The sequence below is a fragment of the Aquarana catesbeiana genome, linkage group LG08, assembly GCF_042186555.1.
Source record: "Aquarana catesbeiana isolate 2022-GZ linkage group LG08, ASM4218655v1, whole genome shotgun sequence".
NCBI classification, from domain to species: domain Eukaryota; kingdom Metazoa; phylum Chordata; class Amphibia; order Anura; family Ranidae; genus Aquarana; species Aquarana catesbeiana.
Window position 1 is genome coordinate 282,890,018 of NC_133331.1, and position 25,733 is coordinate 282,915,750.

A 25,733-nucleotide genomic window follows, 5' to 3' on the forward strand; every position below is an offset into this window, starting at 1 on the left:
TCGAGTTGTGTTTTCTGTTCTATGAAATAGAAAGGGGCAATACTAAAAAATAAATATGAACCCAAATATAAAAGCAAGCATTGCTCATCTTTTAAATCTATTTCTCAAAGGAGGCTTCAGCCAAAAAAGGGTTGTAGCTCTGTACTGATGAACAGAAGTATGGCCATAAATCCACTCTGTAATAATCATTGTCTCTACAGAGATCCCAGTACAGCAGAGGAGACCAATCCCTCCTCCAGTGCAGAGCCTGCTGACCCCTGACTATAGGGGACACCTGACCTGACCCACAATAGTACTGACCCTCCTTCTCTATCCAGTCCAAACAGAGTACTGGGACACCCTTCTCACATAATAAGAAGACATCATTACCTCCTCCTCACGCATCCTCCAGCGTTACAACCCCATCAGGAAGTGCTTTGAACTGAAAAAATTTCGGCTAACAATTCCTCTGGCTCTGGGCTACAACAAAATGGCCGACAGCCTTTCTGCACGGAGACACTTCCTGCCCTCACATGGCAGATGTGCTCCTGATTATAGATAAATATATATTTACTGTATTGGCTACTATCTTTGCCCTGCTAAAGTAGATTTTTTTTTAATAATTGTTGTTCTTTTTTATTGCTATATATATTGTATATACACTTTATAATATATATTTATGTATCTATATCTATCTAGCTATCTATTGTATTCATTTTTTTTAGCTATATCTAATCGTTATTTAAGGTCACTTTCACACTGAGGTGCTTTACAGATGTTTGTGCGCTAAAAATAGCACCTGTAAAGCGCCTAAAATGTGCCCCTTTTGCAGAACCAGTGTGAAAGCCTGAGTGCTTTCACCCTGGGGCGGTATGCTTGCAGGATAGGAGAAAAAGTCCCGCAAGCAGCATCTTTGGGGCGGTGCGGGAGCGGTGTATACACCGCTCCTCCATCGCCCCTGCCCATTGAAATCAATGCGCAGCAATGCTGAAGCGCCTGCAAAGCGATTCGGCAGCGGCGCTTTTCGGGAGCTTTTAACCCTTTTCTCAGCCGCTAGCGGGGGGGTTAAAAGCGCCCCGCTAGCGGCCGAAAAGCGCCGCTATAACAGTGGTAAAGTGCCTCTAAAACTAGCGGGGCTTTACTGATAATGCCCCCCCCGCCCCAGTGTGAAAGTAGCCTTAGTGGCTACTATTTCTGCCCTGCTAAAGGAGTTGTGTGGAGAAAAATGCCTTGTTGATGCCAGAGGTCAGAGGAGAATGGGCAGACTGGTTTGAGATGATAGAAAGGCAACAGTAACTCAAATAACCATTTGTTACAACCAAGGTATGCAGAATACCAGCTCTAAACGCACAACAACCTTAATCACCTCAATACAGGGCATTTTCACCCCCTTCCTGCCCAGGCCATTTTTCAGCTTTCAGCGCTGTCACACTTTGAATGACAATTGCGCGGTCATGCAAAACTGTACCCAAATGAAATTGGTATCATTTTTCCCCACAAACAGAGCTTTCTTTTGGTGATATTTGATCACCTCTGCGGTTTTTATTTTTTGCGCTATAAACAAAAGAAGAGTGACAAGTTTGAAAAAAACACAATATTTTTTAATTTTTTCTATAATAAATATCCAATTTTTTTTTCTTTAAAACTAATTTTTTCCTCAGTTTAGGCCGATATATAATCTTCTACATATTTTTGGTAAAAAAAAATTGCAATAAGCGTATATTGATTGGTTTGCGCAAAAGTCATAGCGTCTACAAAATATATTTTTTTATTATTATTTTTTTTTTTTTACTAGTAATGGCAGCGATTTTTATCGTGACTGCGATATTGCGGCGGTCATATCGAACACTTTTGACACATTTTTGAGACCATTCACATTTATACAGCAATCTGTGCTATAAAAATGCATTGATTACTGTATACATGTGACTGGCAGGGAAGGGGTTAACACTAGGGGGTAATCGAGGGGTTAATTATGTTCCTAGGGAGTGATTCTAACTGTAGGGGGAGGGGATTCTCAAGGGGAGGGAACCGATCGGTGTTCCTCTGTACTGAGAACACACCATCGGTCTCCTCTCCTCTGACAGGACCTGGACCTGTGTGTTTACACACACAGATTCACGGTCCTGCTCGAATCGGGGGTGCCCTGCGGACATCACGGGCGCCGGGCTCGTGCACCGGGTCCCCAGGTGGGCCGGGAAAGCAAGGCCGTCATATGACGCCCTCACGCAACGAGAGCTGCACCGCCTGGCCGTCAATTGATCAGCAAGCAGTTAAAGCAGATGGGCTACAGCAGGAGAAGACCACATCGGGTGCCACTCCTGTCAGCAGGACAGGAAACTGAGGCTACAATTCGCACAGGCTCCCTGCACTTTTTTTCCTGCAAATTTAATGCGAGTTCAGCCATACAACTGCATGGCTGAACTCGCATCTCACAAACATTGGATGTAATCGGCACCTGCAGTGCGGGTCCGAATTACATACAATGTCAAAGATCGCGCTAGTGTGAACCTGGGCTGAAGGTGATAACAGGAGATGCTATGCCCAAAGAAGCATACGTTGCCAGCTGTGATAACCTGAAGAGCTGAGAAGATAATCACCAGATAATGGCAGGGAAAGGCAGGATGCACTGCAGGGAAAAGATGAGAGGGTGCGGATAACTATTTTTTATAGTGATTTTGTTAAGCTCCCTCTAGTCCACACATGACCTCAGTGTGTGGTCTTTCGTCTCAATAAAGAATATACCGGCACCAGCAGGGGAAGAGGATAGATGGATAAATCTCTTTTCCAAGTTCTCATTGACAATTTCGAATAGAGGGAATATGCACCCAAAAGGGATTTCAGCACCAGGGAGTAAGTCAATTGGGTAGTCGTATGATCGATGAGGTGGAAGAATATCAGCCTTTTTTTAGTCGAAAATGTCCAGAAACATTACAGGCTTTTTACAACTTTTGGTTGTTGTGGGTTGTTCCCATGTAATATGCGTGCAATTTTCATGCAGGTTACTGGTATTATTTTTGTTTTTTTGTCTTTATGTGATTTTTTTATGCGATTTTTCATACAATTTTGTCTGGGGTAGATGTCAATATGCTAGATTTCTTAGTATATCAACATACATTTCTTAGTGAATATAACATCCAGTTCTGCCTCATTTTTCTCTGTGTCTTTCTATAGTTGTCCATTTTAAGTACACATATGCTCATACCATGGTTTCTGAGGTGTAGTGACCCCAATATATTTTTATGTGGAAAAAAACTTTTGAGCTAAAAAATACGGACACTTGGATAGATAAATAGACATGGAGGCACATTTAAATTTAGTGCATATATTTGTGATATTTGTTTATAATATCTAATGTTTTAAATTCAAGGTTTTAGTAATGATATGTTTGTTTATGTACATTCAATTATGTATGAAATAGTATAAGAATTTTACAGGTAGTAGCCATTTTCTGAATAGTTTACATCTAGAAGCCACTTCTTTTCCTATATATATATATATATATATATTTATGAGCCATACTCATTTTCAGTAATAATTTTACTAATGAAGTTTTCAGATTTATATATAGGTCACAGACATGAGACAACTTCTTGAATGCATTTGCATCCTTTGTTTAATACATGTCTTTGTACAGTAGATGTGTGGTCATTGGCATTTTCATGCTCCCATATTTTCATATTTTCATATGTAGTTTTTTGTTATATATTCACGCACATGTATGTCTATGCTCACATGCTTAGTGTTCCTCACCTGGAGATACGCATGTTTATATGGACTCGGATGTTCGTTTACCATTACATCATTCCACTTTACATTTTTCACTTTTTTCATATTATTTTCACAGTAGTTCACGTCTCTATTTATAATACATATCCTCGTTTTCACTTTCTCCACTATATAAATGTCTATATGGATATGTTTTATATCGAGTATTTTTATTCCAACACATATACACATATGCACTTTGGTTTAATATCCAACATTAAGTATTTTTTCATTTTTTGATTATATTCAATGGATGTTTCATTAAATGTTTTTGGGTCTTTGCAGATAGCATCTTCCAAACATATATATATATATATATATATATATATATATATATATATATATATATATATATATATATATATATATATATATATTTATATATATATTTATGCATATCCACTTTTACACATTTTTTTATTACCAAAAGGCATTTGATTTTGAGTGTGGCTGTCCAGAATCTTCCCTTTATCCGAAAACGTCCAGAAAGTCGTGTTAAGCTGGCGGAACACTCTGGCTTATGCTGGGTACTGGCTGGAGGTTAGACAGTCTCTGGATTCAGGGGTGAAGCAGTGCTGCATGCAGTAAGTGGGTGTAAAGGACACTTCTTTTTTGACCCAGTTGATCTGTGGGTTATGTGCCCACAGCCACAGAATTCCCAGCATAACAGGGAACATTGGAGAACATAGGACATCAAAACAGATTCATTCCTGGTGGACGGATTCTGTCAAAGTGAAAACCGGTGCAGTTTCTTGTGTGACAGGTCCTAAACTGGGCATGGAACCATCAGCTAAATGTATGGGTAAGATGGAGAAGATCCAGAGACCTGGAAGTACGCAAGAATACTTGGAGAAGACTTACTGGGTCTCACAGGACAGTTGCGCAGAAAATGTTCGGCTCCTCCACAGCACAGACAAAAATTGGCTTGCCGATGGCGTAGTCTCTCATCAAGGGTTAAGGAAGAGCAAACCAGGCCAATCTGCATAGGATCTACTTCAAAAGCAGCTGTGGTGGAAGGTGCAGAGGCAGATGTAGGAGCAGATGGAATTTTGGGCAACATCCATGTAGGCCTGAAAGCTTGGGTCCATTCTGACCACAGCTCTTGCAGGCATCTGTCGAGCTGAATAGCCAGCTGATTGAGTCTTTCTAATGAAGAGGGGGTCTCTACTCGAGCCAGCACAACTTTGAGAGCTTCCTCCGGGCACTGTCCCTGCTGTAAGGTATTCTGGGGAGCTTCAGCGGTGGCCATATATTGCAGGTTGTCATAAAGTTGTGCCATGGATTCAAAGAATGTGTTGACAGAGTTAACAACAGGACTCTTCTGTTCCAGCAAGTTGTGGGTCCAAGCCTGAGATTCATTAGACAACAGAGATATAATGAACCCACAGTCTCTAAGGAAAAAGTCCTTGGCTGAAGGGCCAAAAATAACAAGCAGGCATTCTTGAAGGTTGGTACCCTTGGTTCAGGAGGTGGAACCATCACAGTAGGTTGTGGAGGTTGCATGTTCCTAAACTGGTGAGGCAGATGCAGTGCTGGCATAAGGTGGGCTAGGGTAAGCAGGAGCAGACGACACAGTAAAATTTGCAGGCGACCCTCCAACTGGAAGTATCCTTCCTGTAGACTCTTCACTGCTTTTGTAAGGTCTGTGGCACAAAGCCTCGAGTGGGGAAGCACCTCTTTCGGCCTCTGACATGTTGGCTGGATGATACTGTCATGTACCTGGTCAGAGGTGCTGAGAGGGCTCCCTTTGCGGCTGAGTGCAGAACACCCCTATAGGTAATAACAGGAAATGCTGTGCCCAAAGAAGCATGGGTTGCCAGCTGTGATAACCTGAGAAGATGATCACAAAATAATGGCAGGATGCACTGCAGGGCAGGTGTCCCTCAGAAGTTCCAGGCGTACTTGACAGCAGGATGAGACAGGAAACAGGTTCAGGAGCCAGACCAGGGGTCATGCACGGGTGATCAGTCAGGAGCAAGGACAGTAGCAGGATCAGGAACAACAAGAGGTCATACACAAGTAATCAGGCAGCAGTGGAGTCAGTATCACAAGCCTGGGTCATACCCAGGCAAACAGGCAGCAGTGCAGTCAGTAACACAAGCCAGGGGTCAGATCCAGAGATGGAGACAAGATAGGTCAAAGGCAAGCTGGGTTGGTAACAGGGAATCCAGTTGCAGAATACACAGAAGCACAGGAACACAGGGGGGGGGCTGACAATCATCCAGCAACCAGCGAGCAGGGCTGCTGTTCTTTTAAAGGCTGGTGGGCACCAGAATCTATCGCGCCCTGCTCACGCTACGGCACACATGCCAATGTGCACAGGAGCAAGCAGGATGCAGCAATGCCAGGTATTGGCGACATTGCCAGTTTTTCTCTGGCTATCCTCCTGACAATAATGCACGTCACAAAGCCTAAATCATCTCAAACTGTTTTTTTGAACATGACAATGAGTTCACTGTACTCCACTGGCCTCCACAGTCACCAGATCTCAATCAAATAGAGCACCCTTTGGATGTGGTGGAGATTTGCATCATGGATGTGCAGCCAACAAATCTGCAGCAACTGCGCGATGCTATCATGTCAATATGGATCAAAATCTCTGAGGAATGTTTCCAACACCTTGTTGAATCTATGCCACAAAGAATTAAGGCAGTTCTGAAGGCAAAAAGGGGGTCCAACCCGGTGCTGGCCAGGTGTACCTAATAAAGTGGCAGGCAAATACACATATGAAAAGTATAACCCTGAAAGGGTCAACATCACATTCTAAATGGTAGTGTGAAAGGTGCAATATCTAGAGCATACATACAAGTAAAATGTCTTTGATAGGTCCTCACCCAGCTGTATAGTAAGGCTCTAACGCCTTTCAGTTTAAGGAAAATAGAGTAGGCAGAATTACCTTATTTCATGACCCTGTAGGCTTCCTCCCTGCCTGGCAACAAACCTTGTCATCTTCACCTGTTATACGTTGTGGGTCCATCATCATTTTGGGTCTTGAGTGGGAACAGAGGAAAGCTAAGCTTTGGCTGCTGGGGGCAAAATTTAAGATAAGCATTGCTCTGTTTTACACCCCCTAGACCAGGGGTCTCTAAACTTTCTAAACAAAGAGAGATTGCCAGTTTAATGTCCTACAGACTACAATGGGGGCCACTATGGCCAGTGTCCCAGCGTTGGTAGGAGTAAAAAATTCCTCAGGCTTGGTGGTCAGTGGAAGTGAAAATTTACCTAGTGCCTTTGGTCAGCAGGAGGAATAGTGTCCCATAATTAGTAATAGTAAGAGAACCGATGAGCCATCCTTGTGTCAGTGAAAGAAAGAGTGTCCCATCATTGTTATCAGCAGGAGGAATAGTGTTCCATAATTTATATCAGTAGGAGGAAATGATGCCCTGTTGTTGGTGTCAGTGAAAGGAATAGTACCCCATCATTGGTGTCAGTGGGGTAAATACAGTATGTCCCATTGTTGGTGTCAGTGGAAGGAATAGTGCTCATCATTGGTGTCAGTGAGAGAAATGATGCCCAGCTATTGGAGTCAGTGAAAGGAATGGTACCTCATTGTTGGTGTCAGTGGGAAAAGTAGTGTCTTGTATCGGTGGGAAAAATAGCGCCCCAAGGGCCAGATAAAGGCAAGCAAAGGGCCACATCTGGGTCATGGGCCACAGTTTCGAGCCTACTGTCCTAGACTAAAGGAGCTTAGAGCCTTTCCATAGGAAGGGAAGCTACCAAAGAGGGGTTCATCTTGAATTGTCAATGGTACATGTTCTTTCCAGAAATATAGAAGCCGAAGAACTGAAAGAGAGATCAGGGATTCTTTTGGCAACTCCCTGCTCTAATGCTATTGTGATAGAAACAATGGGAATGATAAAGGCAGTATAGCTAGCAACAGGTGCAGTGTGTACCTGAGAAAAATTCAATTTTTTTCTCATCCATTGAGGGACATAGAAGTCTTCAACCTTTTGAGATGTAAAAAAAATGGTCGAACTGAGGGTGAGCAGCACAATAAACAATCGCTAACAGACCCCAAAAAATTGATCATATGTGCCAAAAAGTCTTACTCCCCGTACACACGATCGAACTTTCCGACAACAAAACCGTGGAATTTTGTTTGAAGGTTGTTGGCTCCAACTTGTCTTGCATACACACGGTCACACAAATGTTGGCCAACAATTATGAACGTAGTGATGTACAAGACGCACGGCAAGCCGATAAAAAGGTTCAATAGTCAGCATTCATTCCGAGCATGCGTGTTTGTACTTTAGATTTTTGTTACGACGGACTTGTGTACACACGCTCGGAAAATCCAACAACACACATTTGTTGGCGGAAAATCTGACCGTGTCTACGGGGCATAAAAAGCACTCACAGATCTAGTGAAGTGTGCTTTGACTGGAAAGGGTGTAACCAGATCCTTGAGACCTTTGGTGATGGTCTGCCTGAGCCACTAATAGATGGTGTAATGAGAAACCGGAGCACCCTTATGGGAAAAAGGGAATCAGTCTTCCCAAAAAAGCAGTGTCTGAGAGACTCTCATAACCCATACTGTACCACATCCAGACAATGTCCCCCTCTTTTATCAGTGTATTCCCTTACATCAGTGTTCCCATCTGAGTCATCCCCTACCTCAGGATCTACTTACAATACAGTCCCCATCAAAAGCAGCTTGCTATAGGGGCACACACAGAAGAGGAGCCAGGAGCGCCAGCAGGGGACCCCAGAATAGGAGATTTGGGGCTGCAATACCATTGCACAGAGCAGGTGAGTACATGTTTATTGTTTCAATTAAAAAAAAAATGCCTTTAGGAATGCTTTAATCCTCAATCTGTGCACATTGAGGATATGGCTCAATGGATAACAAAGAAAATAGGATTTTTTTAAATCACCATAAAATCTTTACCTGGAATCCATTGGGACATACTGTAGGCCCCACCCCTCTGTGTTTACGAACACACTATTGGTCCTTCTTTGCTACAAAAATTAGGCATCTGGTAGTAGAAGGGGTTGTTATAGGCTGGCCTATAGTTTTTTTTTTTTTTTGTTAAATATCAGTGTTCAGTCCTCCTGTAGGCAGTAGTGTAACCTGAAGATTAAAGTGACTGTAAGCCCATATTTTTTTTTTAATAACAAACATGTTATACTTACCTGCGCTGTGCAGTGGTTTTACACAGCAGTTTCGATACTCCTCTTCTTGGGTCCCCCACCTGGCACTCCTGGCTCCTGCCTCCCGCCAAGTGCCCCCATGGCAAGCCGCTTTCTCTGGAGTCACTCGTGCGGGTTTGCTCCCAAGCCAGCTCTATGTGTCCATAGCCAAAAAAGGCTTGGCCCCACCCCCTCCTCATTGATAGCAGCAGGAGCCAATGAGAGGGGAGAGAGACTCTGCTCTCATGCACATCGCTGGATCAAGATCAAGCTTAGTTAATGATAACGGGGGAAAAAAGGAGAGAAAAGCGCCAGTACCTAAGTGTAACATTTATTAAAACATATTGGTAAAATGAAAAACAATAAATATTGTTTTTCATTTCACCAATATATTTTACCTGCTTCCCACCCGACCAATGTACATAAATGGCCGGGTAGAAGCTTCATCATTCTGAGTGGATGTGGCGCGATCCTGTGATGGCTGCGATCTTCGGACGCAGCCCTTTACAAATTGGGATATTGGCGATGTGATTGGCCCTCCCAATCACATGATGTGTCTGTCTCGGCAATCCCCACTGAGCTCAGTGCGGGAGGGGGGAGTGGGGGATGCTGCAACCTGTGCTGACAGCTCTCTGTGTAAGTGATGCTTTTACACAAGAGAGCTGTTACAGATCACACAGACTGCAGCCATCCCCACACAGTACACCATGCACCACTGTCTGTGCCCCATAAACATCTGTCAGTGTCCCATCAACATCTGTACCAGTGCACAAAACATCTGTCAGTGTCCCATCAACATCTGTACCAGTGCACAAAACATCTGTCAGTGTCCCCATCAACATCTGTACCAGTGCACAAAACATCTGTCAGTGTCCCATCAACATCTGTACCAGTGCACAAAACGTCTGTCAGTGTCCCCATCAACATCTGTACCAGTGCACAAAACATCTGTCAGTGTCCCCATCAACATCTGTACCAGTGCACAAAACGTCTGTCAGTGTCCCCATCAACATCTGTACCAGTGCACAAAACGTCTGTCAGTGTCCCCATCAACATCTGTACCAGTGCACAAAACATCTGTCAGTGTCCTCATCAACATCTGTACCAGTGCACAAAACATCTGTCAGTGTCCCCATCAACATCTGTACCAGTGCACAAAACATCTGTCAGTGTCCCATCAACATCTGTACCAGTGCACAAAACATCTGTCAGTGTCCCATCAACATCTGTACCAGTGCACAAAACGTCTGTCAGTGTCCCCATCAACATCTGTACCAGTGCACAAAACATCTGTCAGTGTCCCATCAACATCTGTACCAGTGCACAAAACATCTGTCAGTGTCCCATCAACATCTGTACCAGTGCACAAAACATCTGTCAGTGTCCCCATCAACATCTGTACCAGTGCACAAAACATCTGTCAGTGTCCCATCAACATCTGTACCAGTGCACAAAACATCTGTCAGTGTCCCATCAACATCTGTACCAGTGCACAAAACATCTGTCAGTGTCCCGTCAACATCTGTACCAGTGCACAAAACATCTGTCAGTGTCCCATCAACATCTGTACCAGTGCACAAAACATCTGTCAGTGTCCCGTCAACATCTGTACCAGTGCACAAATCATCTCTCAGTGTCCCATCAACATCTGTACCAGTGCACAAAACATCTGTCAGTGTCCCATCAACATCTGTACCAGTGCACAAAACATCTGTCAGTGTCCCGTCAACATCTGTACCAGTGCACAAAACGTCTGTCAGTGTCCCCATCAACATCTGTACCAGTGCACAAAACATCTGTCAGTGTCCCCATCAACATCTGTACCAGTGCACAAAACATCTGTCAGTGTCCCGTCAACATCTGTACCAGTGCACAAATCATCTCTCAGTGTCCCATCAACATCTGTACCAGTGCACAAAACATCTGTCAGTGTCCCATCAACATCTGTACCAGTGTATAAAACATCTGTCAGTGTCCCATCAACATCTGTACCAGTGTATAAAACATCTGTCAGTGTCCCATCAACATCTGTACCAGTGCACAAATCATCTCTCAGTGTCCCATCAACATCTGTACCAGTGCACAAAACATCTGTCAGTGTCCCATCAACATCTGTACCAGTGTATAAAACATCTGTCAGTGTCCCGTCAACATCTGTACCAGTGTATAAAACATCTGTCAGTGTCCCATCAACATCTGTACCAGTGCACAAAACATCTGTCAGTGTCCCATCAACATCTGTAATAGTACAATGGTGTTCCATTCCATGGCAACATTGACATCTGTCAGTGTTTGTCTGGCGACGATCAACATCTGTCATAGTGTACAAGTGCACAAAAACATCTGCCAGTGTACCAGTGTTCCACTAATAAATAAATAAAAAAATGAAAGCACCCCCATCCCCCTGTGCTTGCGTGCAAAGGCAAACGCACACGTTGGTACCATACGCATACATAACCCGTGATCCCACTACATATGTGTTATCGCCACGAATGTTAAAGCGAGAGCAATAACTCTAGCACCAGACCTCCTGTGTAACTCTAAAGTGGTAACCAATAAAGGCTTATAAAACATCTATGGAGATTTTTAAATACCGAAGTTTGGCGCCATTTCAAGAAATGTGCGCAATTTGAAAGTATGACATGTTTGGTATCTATTTACCTGGCGCAACACCATATTTGATATTTTACTTGGGTATTGTCTTTGTGTGCATTAAAAATTCAATAAAATGTATTTATGCGTTAGTATGTAAAATTGCGTTTGAGAAACTGCTGCTCTTTATGGACCTTGCTGTGTGCACTGGTCCAAATCATTTGGTGGAGGGGGGATTATGGTGTGGGGTTGTTTTTCAGGGGTTGGGCTTGGCCCCTTAGTTCCAGTGAAGGGAACTCTTAAGGCGTCAGCATACCAAGACATTTTGGACAATTCCATGCTCCCAGCTATGTGGGGACAGTTTGGGGATGGCCCCTTCCTGTTCCAACATGACTGCGCACCAGTGTACAAAGCAAGGTCCATAAAGACATGGATGAGCGAGTTTGGGGTGGAGGAACTTGACTGGCCTGCACAGAGTCCTGGCTCCTGACCTCAACCCGATAGAACACCTATGGGATGAATTAAGAGTGGAGACTGCAAGTCAGGCCTTCTCATCCAGCATCAGCGCCTTACCTCACAAATGCGCTTCTGGAAGAATGGTCCAACGTTCCCATAGACACACTCCTAAACCTTGTGGACAGCCTTCCCAGAGTTGAAGCTGTTATAGCTGCAAAGGGTGGGCCAACTCAATATTAAGCCCTACAGACTAAAGGCCCGTACACACAATATGAAAATCGGCAGTAAAATTTCGTCCGAACGATCTGCTGATTTTCGGATCGTTAGACAAAAGCTGGATGTGCAGACTATAACATTTTTGCCGTATGTGAACTCAACGTCTGATTTTTGTTTAATTAGTACGGTTTTCATCCGAAAAAAAACGTAAGAGCAAGACTACGCATGCTCAGAAACAAAAGAAGACATACAAAACTGATCAACACATTACGTCACTTCTGAAGTTGTATTTTGTCGTACGAGAATTTTAGTATGGCGAGTAACCTCTTCACCTTTCAACATGAGACTAACATGCAACAAAAAACGGACAAATCCGAACAAGGCTTTAGTCTGGGATGCCATTAAAGTTCATGTGCGTGTAAAGGCAGACGACACAATACTTTTGGTAATATAGTATACAGTAAAACCATGGATTGAGAGTAACTTGGTCTGAGAGTGTTTTGCAAGACAAGCAAATTTGTTTTATAAATTTTGACTTGATAAGCGAGCGATGTCCTCATATACGAGTAGTGTCATGTCACAACTGAGTATAAAAGAGAAGAGAGGCGCCTCTAAGTGTAGCAATGTGGTAACATTTAATGAAGGTACAACATTTAGCAAATCACATGGTTGATGATTAAAACAGGCACATCTAAGTATGCAGGCATCCGGGGAAAAGATGTCCACATAGACCGTCCTCCTCACCACCATCGACATCATCACTTCCACTGTGCTCCCAGCCTCACTTTCTGATCGCTCTATTGCTGGGTAGTCTTCCCGGTCACGATTGCAGACCGACAGCGGTGAGAGCCAGCAGTGCAGAGGACGGTCTATGTGGACAGCTTTACCCGGGATGCCTGCATACTTAGATGTGCCTCTTTTAATCATCAACCATGTGAGATGCTAAATGTTCTACCTTCATTAAATGTAACTACTGTATTTATTGGCGTATAACGCGCACTTTTTCACCCTTAAAATAGGGGGGAAAATCGTGTGTGCGTGTTATACGCCGATATAGGCTGCCACCGAGGGGAAGAGCCCTGCCGAAATACAGCCGGATCTCCTGTGTACTCGGCTCAGCTTGCAGTAACGCTCAGTCCCGCCCCCTGGACGGCTCCTAGCATTGACATCCCGGCATTGGACCGGCGTTATGTCCATCATAGGATCCGAGCCAAGGGGCGTGACTGGGCGTGACGCCGAGCACACAGGAGATCTGCTCTATTTCAGCAGCGTTCGTCCCCTCCTTACCCTCGGTGGCAGCCTATATTTCGGCAAGGCTCCAGATGGACACTGGTCAGGCTGCACTGAGGAGCAATACTGCAGATGGGCACTGATTAGGCTGCAGTGAGGAGCAAGGCTGCTGATGGGCATTGATTAGGCTGCAGATGGACACAGATCAGGCTGCAGATGGACACAGATCAGGCTGCAGATGGGCACAGATCAGGCTGCAGATGGGCACAGATCAGGCTGCAGATGGGCACAGATCAGGCTGCAGATGGGCACAGATCAGGCTGCAGATGGGCACAGATCAGGCTGCACTGAAGCTGCAGATGGGCACAGATCAGGCTGCACTGAAGCTGCAGATGGGCACAGATCAGGCTGCATTGATGCTCACTGACCATTATTTTGCTTCAAAATGGTTTATTTAAAAAAAAGTTTTTTTCCTGAAACTTCCCTCTTAAATTGGAGTGCGTGTTATATGCCGATAAATACAGTATATTGCAACACTTACCGCGTACACACGACCGGACCTCCCGGCAGAAAAGGTCAGACGGAATCATTCCGTCGGACATTCCGATCGTGTGCGGGCTTAATCTGACTTTTTCTTTCTAAAATTCTGACGGACCTAGAAATAGAACATGTTTCAAATCTTTCCGACAGACTCAATTTCTAGCGGGAAAACCGCTCGTCTGAATGCTAGTCTGACAGCCCAAAAATGACGCAAGGGCAGCTATTGGCTATTGAACTTCCTTGTTCTAGTCCCGTCGTACGTCATCGCGTTCTAAACAAACGGACTTTGGTGTGATCGTGTGTAGGCAAGTCCGTTTCAGAGGAACTCCGTCTGAAAGACCGTCAGAGTTTACTGACGGAAAGTCCGGTCGTGTGTACGCGGCATAAGAGGATCCTCTCTTCTCTTTTATACTCTGTAGCTCCTGATGGATTTTGCTTCTAATCCCCTTGTGGAGGCTGCCATTTGTGGATGGACATTTTATGATTATACAACCTATCACATTGCTATAATCTTTTCATATGGACTATAAACTGAAGGGTTGTGGAACGAATCATCTAAGTTTCCATTATTTCTTATGAGAAAATTTGCTTTTGATATACGAGTGCTTTGGATAACAAGAAGAATTATGCTCACAATCCAAGGTTTTACTGTATATTTGTATGACAATTTAAAACAGTTTATTGATATTAACTATTTATTTTTACTCTGTATTCCAAAGGCTGTTTTTTTTTTGAACATGTGACCAGCAGCAGAGGACTAAAAGCTCCTCTCGCTTATGTTTCCCTGCAGACAGGCTGGGAAAGAGCTGGGACACATAACAGCTGTATTTTAAATAGTTTTGTTTAATTAAAATAATTACAGTGCCATCATCCATATACAGAAAGAGAAGGGAAAATGTAAATTGAACAGTTTGTATTTAGTATCGCTTTAAAAAGGGGTTCCTGGGTGATAAAATGCATCAAATGACCTGAAGCCCAGGTGTGCTAGCCGGGAAAATGTCCTGCTCTTGGAGGAGTCTCTACTGCGAAGAGATAAAAGGTATTGGATTTAGATAGCACATCAAGAGAAAGCATCTGAAGGAAATATGCACTTGGGTTAAAGTTCCACTTTAAACATCTCCCACATACACAACACAAATCCATCTATGTCCATTGTGAATTATTTGATGTTGGAAAATTTGTGGTCTTTTAGTAAAATGTTTCCCACGTGAGTTCTCTGATGTTCGATGACGTAGCCTCTCCGGGTAAACCGTTTCCCACATTCTAAGCAAGAATATGGCTTTTCCCCGGTGTGAGTCCTCTGATGTGCTATAAGATTGGCTCGCTGGCTAAAACCTCTCCCGCACTCCGTACACGAATACGGCTTCTCCCCTGTGTGAATCCTCTGGTGTTTAGTAAGAGCTGAAATAAAACAAAAACTTTTCCCACATTCCATACAGGAATATGGCTTCCCCCCGGTATGAGCCTTCATATGTACCGTTAGGTTTCCTATCTGGGTAAAACACTTTCCGCATTCGGAGCAGGAATATGGCTTCTCAACTGTGTGGGACCGCTGGTGTGACAAAAGTTCTGTCCTCCTTGTAAAACATATACCACATATGGAACACGGGAACATTTCACCCCCTCTGTGATCTATGTGATGGGTCACAGGAGGTGAGCGATCAGTATAGCTTTGTTTGTGTGTAGAGGGGTCGTAGGACAGGTCTGTGGTGTAGGGTTCAGGAATGGAAATTGGAGCTATGGGATTTTCTCTTGAAGTATCTGCTGTAACATCATCTTCTATTAGACCATCCGGAGAGACAATACGATTATTCCTGGGGTCTTGTCCATCTGGAGGTAGTAAGAGATGGAAAGGGATAGAACCACCTAAAAGGCCAATGGACATAAATTACAAACACATTCTCTAAATTTAGAAAAAGAAAAAAAGACTGTTCTTTTTTAGAAAACTGGAAATGTACATTAAAGATGAACTTTAGGATCCCGATCTCTTCCACTACTAAAACCTTTTCCATAAGCACAGTAAAAATGGTGAAGTATTTTTAAATTAATCTCAAATACAAAATACAGTGAGTGCTCAGAGATCAAAAGCAGCTGGCACAAAAAGGTGACCAACCTAATGATCAAAATAAACCAAAAAAAAAAAATGCAGCACATAAAGTGTATCAAAATACATACAATCAAAGAGTGCATAAGTATGTATAAAACAATATGCATCAAATTATAATTAGATAAGAAAGACCTTATAGAAATGCTGCTATAGTGACCATAAAGTGCCAGTGCACACAGAAAGTCCAATGAATGTCCCAAGAAATCAAACGGCACCCACTTATAATAGTGATTCTCAGTGCAGCAAGATTATACGTTGTGCATCCTGTGTGTCAATCCTTCACCACCATGCACTCACCAGAACATTATTGGGAATTATTATACCATATCACATCAACCCCACAGAACCTCCATGCTTTGATCCTCAATAAAGACAAAATGTATCCAGAGCGGAGTCCTGTGTAAAGAATGCTAACCACACAGAGCTAAGATTACTGCTGATCCGGGCCTGGATGTCAGCATGTATTGCTTCTCCCAACGTGTTTTGTGCGTGTGCATGTCCTCAGGGGTTATGTCCACTGAGGACATGCACTTGCACAAAACGCTTTGGATGGAGCCTTAGGTGCTGATATCACACCGCCGCTTCCAGGCCTGGATAGACAGCCTTCTTAGCTCCGTGTGAGGAGAATTCTTTACACAGGACTCCGCTCTGGATACATTTGGCCTGGATTGAGGATCAAAGCGTGGAGGTTCTGTGGGGTTGAGGTGATATGATATGTCAATACCCATTAGCGTTTTGGTGAGTGAATGGTGGTGGAGCATTGACACACGTGATGCACAAGGTATAATCTTGCCTTCTGGGACATGTGATGTTTCCCAGAAGGCTGCGGGGACGGGTGAGGTCAAGCTTCTGCTCAGATCACTGCGGTGTTCCGACCTAAAGTGGGAGCGGGTACCTGTCAAAACCAGGTACCAGCTGCCCCCCCAAAAAATAAAATGCAAAAACTTAGAAAGGGAGGGGGGCAGACAATCGTAACTTCCCCTTTTGTGTGAACATTCATTTAAGAAAATTGATGAGTATTTCCACAGCCCGTTAACATGACAAGCTAAACCCCTTATTGGTTTACAGGTTTTCACTGACTGAACATTAGAAAGTCAGAAAACAGTTTAGGATACTCATCTAAATTCCTTGGGTGCTTCTCATATGCCTAGGATTTCCTCCTTACTGAAGTCACTCTGCTTGATAAAAATTGCCTGGATCAGCTGTCAAACTAAGCTATGTACGTTAAGAGCAGACAGCGACTCCCATATCAATGAACCCTGCAAACAGGGGGTTGCAGGCTTCATTCATATTTACACTGTAACAATATTATTATTCCAAAATGTTTTATGAAGAAAAAATGATTGTCCTTTGATCTTAGCATAATGTCATGCTCCTCATATGCCTAGGGTTTCCTCCTCACTGAAACCACTCTGCTTAATAAAAATTTCCTGGACAGGCTGTCAAACTGAGGTACAGTACATGTCTTGGGAGCTGACATCGACTCCTGTATGAATGGGGGTTGCAGGCTTCATTCATAAATGCAATGTAACAATACTATTGTTACAAAATGTTTCATGAAAAAGAAATAAGTGTCCTTTGATCTTTACATAATGTCAGTTCTGACAAAAAAAAAAAAAACTGTACCATTTTAACCCCATTATTAGCTATAATTAACTTCAGTATTAATTCCTTCTTCCCCTAAAAGGGGAAGTACAGCCAAAGCTCGTTTGGCTGTACTTCTCCTGTGGATCACAGGAGTGCAGTTCGTTTTGCACTCCTGTAACCTGTCTTTAGCAGATAGCGGGTTGAAGCCCGCTGTCGGCTGATGTCACAGAGCCGGTCCAGGCTCAGGAAAGATTGCGACAATATGGTCAGGATGCGCCCACATGCCTGGATCGGCACACGGATCAGCTTCTCAGCAAGCTGCTGAGAGCCTGAGCAGGCCACTCCACCCCCTCCGCAGCCCAGTACTCTGGTGAGTGTGGGGGAGCAGAGCAGAGAGTCGGTGACTGACAGTCACTGGCTCTCTACTCTCGGAGCTGTGAGAACCGAGCGATTGGCAGTATTTGATTGCTCGGTTCTCAGTGTTAGAGACGGTGGGGGACAGATGCTGCATCCATCTAGGTAACCATACTTCTCTTTTAAATATTCCACTGATTTTATTCTTTGCTACCATTTATTTTTAGACCTTTTTATTATTGTACTTTTTCTTTAGCATTGCATTTAAATAAGCCATTTTTTTCATTTGTAAATAAAAACTTTGCCAGACTTTCTACCTGAAACATATTTCATTTGACCACCTGCAGATTTTGTAAATTTGGCCATAATTTTTAACATAGGTGTATAAATGATAGATAGAATATCAATCAAAAATCCAGAAAAAACTCATGATAAAAATGTTATAAATTGAATTGCAGTTCAGTGACTAAAATAAGTATTTGATTCCCAAGCAAAACATGACTTAGTACTTGGTGGAGAAACCCTTGTTGACAAGCACAGAGGTAAGATGTTTCTTGTAGTTGGTGACCAGGTTTACACACATTTTAGGAGGTATTTTGGTCCACTCTTCTTTACAGATCTTCTCTAAATCCTTAAGGTTTCTTGGCTGTCTCTTGACAGCTCAAAGTTTCAGCTCCTCCCATAAATTTTCTATAGGATTAAGGTTTGAAGACTGGCTAGGCCACTCCATGACTTTAATGTGCTTCTTCTTGAGGCACTCCATTGTTGCCTTGATGGTATGTTTTGGGTCATTGTCATGCTGAAAAACCCATCCATGACCCATCTTCAGTGTTCCAGCTGAGGGAAGAAAGTTCTTATCCAAGATTTTTCAACACATGGCCCAGTCCATTGGCCCCTCAATGCAGCAAAGTCGGCCGGTACCTTTAGCAGAGAAACAGCCCCAAAGCATCATGTTTCCACCTCCGTACTTTACTGTAGGGATGGTGTTCTTAGGGTCATAGTCAACATTTTTCTTCCTCCAAACACGGCGAGTCCCCCTCCTCAAGAAGGCACATGTACAGGCCAGTCTTAAATTTGCCAGTAAACATCTAAATGATTCAGAGAAGGATTGGGAGAAAGTGCTGTGGTCAGATGAGACCAAAATTGAGCTCTTTAGCATTAACTCGACTCACCGTGTTTGGAGGAAGAGGAATGCTGACTATGACCTTAAGAACACCATCCCTACAGTCACGCACGGAGGTAAAAACATGATGCTTTGGGGCTGTTTATCTGTTCAAGGTCTCCACCAAGTACTAACTCATGTTTTGCTTGGGGATCAAATACTTTTTTTACTCACTGAACTGCAACTCAATTTATAGCATTTGTGTTTTCTAGATTTTTGGTTGATATTCTGTCTCTATCATTTAAAATACACCTATGATAAGTACTGTATAAAAATTCCATTTCTCTTTTGGTTGGGTTCCTCTCTCAGTCAATGCTGTATAGAGAAAATCTGGGAATATTTTTTAATATCTAGTGTTTACCACTCACCTGTGTTGATCGCTACAGGAATTTCCTCCTCTTTAACCTTCGCACGTACATCTTCCTCATCCTCAGTTTTGACATCTGTGTGAGCCTTTCTGGTGTCATACGCATCTGTGAATAAAGATGAGAGTGAAGCCCCCTGTACTGAGGTGTATGAGAGACCCCAGAGAGTGTGTGTGGGGGGAGACTGCTGTAGTGTAGGCATTGCAAGGGTCATTTTTCAAGCCTAGTAGCTGAAGTATTAGTAACATACAGACTGGCTGAATTGTAATAATAATCTGATAGATGCAGATACCCATTCGTTCAGAAATCATCCAGCTTCTAGTATATATCTATATATGGGCATTGGCTTAAAGTGGTTGTAAACTCTTCCATGTACCCAGTGAAGTGAATGGCCTCAGGTGATACACAGAGACAAAACAAATCCTCCTACATAACGTGTACCTGTTTATCTGCAGTCTTATCTTCTCTACATCCATCCAAAGTCCAGAATTTATAAAGCTCGCCTGAGAGTTCAGAAAAAAGGGGGCAGAGAGCTGAAGTTACACTTTGCAGAGCTTATTTAGGAGAGCTCTGAGAACTAATTGGAGGGACGGGACACCCTCCCCCTACACACAGCTCACAGGAACAGAGCTGATGCTGTCAATCAGCTAGAGATCTCCCTCCTGTAACCTTTTTTCTCTTGGTGTCAGGAAAACTTGTCATAAGTGATTCATGCTGATTGCAGAGGAACGAAGCAGCAGACAGAAATTACATTTAGTGCTCTGGAATGAGACAAGTACACACTATAGAGGGATATGCTTTGTTCATAATATAGGTCTGAGGTTTACAACCACTTTAAAGAGGAACTTCAGTCCCCCACCAAAATATTAAAAGTCAGCAGCTACAAATACTGTAGCTGCTGACTTTTAATAGACAGACCCTTGCCTGTCCAGAGATCCGGCGATATCCTCATCTGGGCCGGTTCTTCGCCGGACTTCGGGTCCCATGCTGACTGTATGAAGCAGTCTGTGACTCCTTGAGACTTAACAGCCAGCTCCCCACTGCGCATGTGTGAGCTGTGCTACACTCTGAATGGTTCCGCAGCCTCTTCGGACCTGTGATGTGTCCCAAGAAGCTGCAGGTGGGGGATGGGGTAGCAAACTTCTGCTTGCATTGTCTGGGTGATCCTGATGGAATTGGATACCTGTAAAAAACAAGAACACCCCCCCCCTGCAAAAAAAACCCAAAAAAACTCTGTACCAATGTTAAAAGGATAAGTTCACCTTTTGAGAAAAGATAAAAAAATGCACATTTTTTTCCAGGTAAGAAAATGTGCATTTATTATTTTTTGTTGCAGGACCCTGGAAAGCATTGCCGATCGCTGATGCCACGCAGCTCTGCTACAGATCTGTCAGTGTCTAGGCTTGCTTGTACCTCATACGAGGAAGCCGATACATGCTGACAGGAAGAATAAATGAACTACCACAGCGTTCACAGCACCGTAGTAGTTCATTGAAAACTACAAGCCGACAGCCGCAAAGGCTGCTGGACCTTGTAGTTTTTCATTCACAGAGCGCTGTGAATGAGTGACGCAGCCGGGTCGGTGGAGCCACGCACGGCCACGTTATTTTAAAAAAATTTGCCAGCTAGCGGAAGGAGAAGAACCCCCGCTAGCTGGCACAGCAGGGATCAGGGAGGTGCGAGGGCCGGTGCAGTCATAACATGTTATGAAATGTGACTTTATCCTTTAAAGAGGAGAGGGGGAGGATGGAAAAAAAAAATGGAACTTCTATGTAGGGTTGAAGTACCGCTTCAACTCTTTGATGGGATGATAAGGGACTATATACAAGATTTTAGTAATGACAACGGTATCATTAGCAGTAATCAGCATGGATTCATGAAAAATCTTTCTTGCCAAACCAATCTATTAACCTTCTATGAGGAGGTGAGTTGCCATCTAGATAAAGGAAGGCCCGTAGACGTGGTGTATCTGGATTTTGCAAAAGCATTTGACACAGTTCCCCATAAACGTTTACTGTACAAAATAAGGTCCGTTGGCATGGACCATAGGGTGAGTACATGGATTGAAAACTGGCTACAAGGGCGAGTTCAGAGGGTGGTGATAAATGGGGAGTACTCAGAATGGTCAGGGGTGGGTAGTGGGGTTCCCCAGGGTTCTGTGCTGGGACTAATCCTGTTTAATTTGTTCATAAACGACCTGGAGGATGGGATAAACAGTTCAATCTCTGTATTTGCAGATGACACTAAGCTAAGCAGGGCAATAACTTCTCCGCAGGATGTGGAAACCTTGCAAAAAGACCTGAACAAATTAATGGGGTGGGCAACTACATGGCAAATGAGGTTCAATGTAGAAAAATGTAAAATAATGCATTTGGGTGGCAAAAATATGAATGCAATCTATACACTGGGGGGAGAACCTCTGGGGGAATCTAGGATGGAAAAGGACCTGAGGGTCCTAGTAGATGATAGGCTCAGCAATGGCATGCAATGCCAAGCTGCTGCTAACAAAGCAAACAGAATATTGGCATTAAAAAGGGGATCAACTCCAGAGATAAAACGATAATTCTCCCGCTCTACAAGACTCTGGTCCGGTCGCACCTGGAGTATGCTGTCCAGTTCTGGGCACCAGTCCTCAGGAAGGATGTACTGGAAATGGAGCGAGTACAAAGAAGGGCAACAAAGCTAATAAAGGGTCTGGAGGATATTAGTTATGAGGAAAGGTTGCGAGCACTGAACTTATTCTCTCTGGAGAAGAGACGCTTGAGAGGGGATATGATTTCAATATACAAATACCAGACTGGTGACCCCTCAATAGAAATAAAACTTTTTCGCAGAAGAGAGTTTAACAAGACTCGTGGCCACTCATTAAAATTAGAAGAAAAGAGGTTTAACCTTAAACTATGTAGAGGGTTCTTTACTGTAAGAGCGCAAGGATGTGGAATTCCCTTCAACAGGCGGTGGTCTCAGCGGGGAGCATCAATAGCTTCAAGAAACTATTAGATAAGCACCTGAATGAGCACAACATACAGGGATATACAATGTAATACTGACATATAATCACACATAGGTTGGACTTGATGGACCTCAACCTCACCTACTATGTAACTATGTAAGTGCTGGATTACAAAACCTTTTTGCAAGAAGCATTTGATCTTGATAATTAAATCCAGGATGTTATTGGAAGACAAAGCACCCATTTTTCCTAGCAAAAAGCTAAAGCCGACCATAGATGGAGCGATGTTCTTTCCTGCAACCACGGGCGCAGGATGAAAAATTACGCGATTTCTTCATCAACACAGTCAGTATCGGTGGGGTAATCCCTCCTGTGGATCTATTGTGTTCTCCCAACAGGGAGGGGGCAGGGGCGGGGGCCATCCCGGCCGGGAGAACACACAGTGATTATTGCTAGCAGCCTCAGCCGCTGGTAATAATCACTTGAAAAATCAGACAGGCTGGTTGTACCCAAGATGTCTGATCTATCAACTTGGGTACAATCAGCCTGCCCATACATGGTTTGAATCTCGGCCAGTCCCTGCTGAACCAGCCAAGATTCGAACCATCTATGATGGGCTTAAGGAGCAGGTAGTGAAGTCCATCAATAAGCAGCCCTCTTTTTTCCACTACCTATGTTTAATGGGTGTGTCCAGCCTGGGTAACAATTATGGCTCCTTGCACAGACACATAATGTAGGAACCTCAGGTGGCAAACTTCTATATATAGGCATAGTCTGGTTTACACCTTAAAGCGGAGTTCCACCCATATAGAAGTCAGCAGCTACAAAAATTGTAGCTGCTGACTTTTAATAATCGGACACTCACCTGTCCCACGGTCCAGCGATGCGGGCGAACGAAGCCCCGCTCTTCTTCCCCTCCTCTCCGCGGCGCCAGAATTCTGACTGTGGGCGGCCTGTTGTGGCTTCACAACCGGGCACGCACTGCGCATGTGCGAGCCACGCTGCGCGCTGTGATTGCCCGGGCAATCTTCTGGACCCTGTGACATGTCCCAGAAGATTGCAGGGAGGGAGGGGGGGAGAGGTGAACTTCCTTCTGGCGCCGCGCAGCCCAGGAGGAAGTTGGAGCTGGATGCCTCTAAAAAGAGGGTATCCGCTCCCCCCCAAAACAAAAATGACATGCCAAATGTGGCGTGTCAGCAGGTCACCTTTACTTAAAGCAGAAGTTCAATTTTTGGGTGGAACTCCGCTTTAATTACTCCCACAAGTGGCACTGTCTGACAGAGGAGGGGGGAGAAGAAGAGATTGTTGTAGTGACTGAACAAGGAGAATCTGGGACTCTTCTCTGGATTTAGTGTTTATTACTCACCTGTGCTGATCTCTGGAGGGATTTTCTCCACCTTACATGACTCTTCACCCATCACATATAGCTCTTCTGCCTCCTCTCCAACTTCAGCTCTACAATCAGTCTGGTTTACCTCAAGCATTTCCTGAGTGAGAACAAGAACAATTCTCTGAAGATGTTTTGCTTTACATTAGAAAAAGTTAAAGTGATTCTAAAGGATTTTTTTTTATAATACTAAACTTACCTGCTCTGTGTAATGGTTTGCACAGAGCAGCCCCGATCCTCCTCCTCTGGGGTCCCCCCTGATGCTCCTGGCTCTTCCTCCCTTCTAAGTGCCCCCATAGCAAGTCACTTCGTGGGGGGGGGGCATCCAGACTCGCTTCTGAGCCACGCTCTATGTGTCCATTGACACACAGAGCACGGCTCACCCACACAACCCTGCTCTCTCCTCACTGGCTGCGATTGACAGCAGGAGTCAAGGGCTCCTGCTTCTGCCTAAATGTGCAGTGAGGAGAGAGAGAGCAGAGGGAGCTGCTGCTCTTTGGCACAGCTCTGGGATTGAGAACGGGTTCAGGTGGAGCGGGGGAGGGGGGGAGCTGGTTTAGAACCACTTTAAACAAACTTTATTGAAAACACAGAAAACATTTCTTTCACTCATGGTTAGCGTTTGGCTGAAGCCATTTATTATCAATCAACTGTTTTTACTTTTTTTAAATCATAATCACAACAGAAACTACCCAAATGAGCCTGATCAAAAGTTTACATACCACAGTTCTTAAAGCGGGGGTTCACCCACACCACCAAAAAAAAAAAATATTAAAAGCCAGCAGCTACAAATACTGCAGCTGCTGACTTTTAATACATGGCCACTTACCTGTCCCAGGGTCCAGCGATGTCGGCACGGGACGCCGAGAACCCGCTCGGTTCTCGGCAGCTGCCGCCGCCATCCTAGGTGAGGGAATCAGGAAGTGAAGCGTTGCGGCTTCACTTCCCGGTTCCCTACTGCGCATGCGCGAGTCACGCTGCGCGTCCCTAGTGGTCCCCGCTCTCTCCTGGGAGCTGTGTGTTTCCCAGGAGACAGCGCGGTCGGGACGGGAAGAGGCATAGACTCCCATGGGAGTCTATGCCGGAAGTGGGTGCAAATACCTGTCTTAGACAGGTATCTGCACCCCCCTCCCCCCTGAAAGGTGCCAAATGTGACACCGGAGAGGGGGAGGGTTCCGAAAAGCGGAAGTTCCATTTTTGTGTGGAACTCCGCTTTAATACCGTGTATTGCCCCCTTTAACATCAATGACAGATTGAAGTCTTTTGTGGTATTTGTGGATGAGGCTCTTTATCTTCTCAGATGGTAAAGCTGCCCATTCCTCTTGGCAAAAAGCCTCCAGTTCTTGTAAATTCTTGGGCTGTCTTGCAATGATATTGAGGTCAGGAGACTGAGATGGCCACTCCAGAACCTTCACTTTATTCTGCAGCAGCCAATGACAGGTTGACTTGGCCTTGTGTTTTGGATCATTGTCATGTTGGAATGTCCAAGTACATCCCATGCGCAGCTTCCTGGCCGATGAATGCAAATGTTCCTCCAGTATTTTTTTGATAACATACGGTACTTCATTCATCTTGCCAACAATTTTGACCAAATTTCCTGTGCCTTTGTAGCTCACACATCCCCAAAACATCAGCGATACACCTCAGTGTTTCACAGTAAGAATGGTTTACCTTTCATCGTAGGCCTTGTTGACGCCTCTCCAAATGAAGCGTTTAGGGTTGTGGCTAAAAAGCTCAATTTTGATCTCATCACTCCAAATGACTTTTTGCCAGAAGGTTTGAGACTTGTCTCTGTGCTGTTTGGCGTATTGTAAGTGGGATACTTTGTGGCATTTGCGTAGTAATGGCTTTCTTCTGGCGACTCGACCATGCAGCCCATCTTTCTTCAAGTGCCACCTTATTGTGCA

The 25,733-nt window shown here is 44.1% G+C and overlaps 1 protein-coding gene across 1 annotated transcript in view; it reads right to left on the reverse strand.

Moving 5' to 3' along the window:
• Nucleotides 1-25,733, reverse strand: part of LOC141106759 (uncharacterized) — a 37,230-nt gene that overhangs the window by 5,252 nt on the left and 6,245 nt on the right. Inside the window, exons 6-9 of the mRNA XM_073597686.1 lie at nucleotides 23,806-23,926; nucleotides 19,490-19,594; nucleotides 15,073-15,777; nucleotides 4,609-5,157 (exon numbers count right to left, since the gene is read on the reverse strand). Of these exons, the coding sequence (XP_073453787.1) occupies nucleotides 4,609-5,157; nucleotides 15,073-15,777; nucleotides 19,490-19,594; nucleotides 23,806-23,926 (1,480 nt within the window). The remainder of the gene's footprint in view (nucleotides 1-4,608; nucleotides 5,158-15,072; nucleotides 15,778-19,489; nucleotides 19,595-23,805; nucleotides 23,927-25,733) is intronic.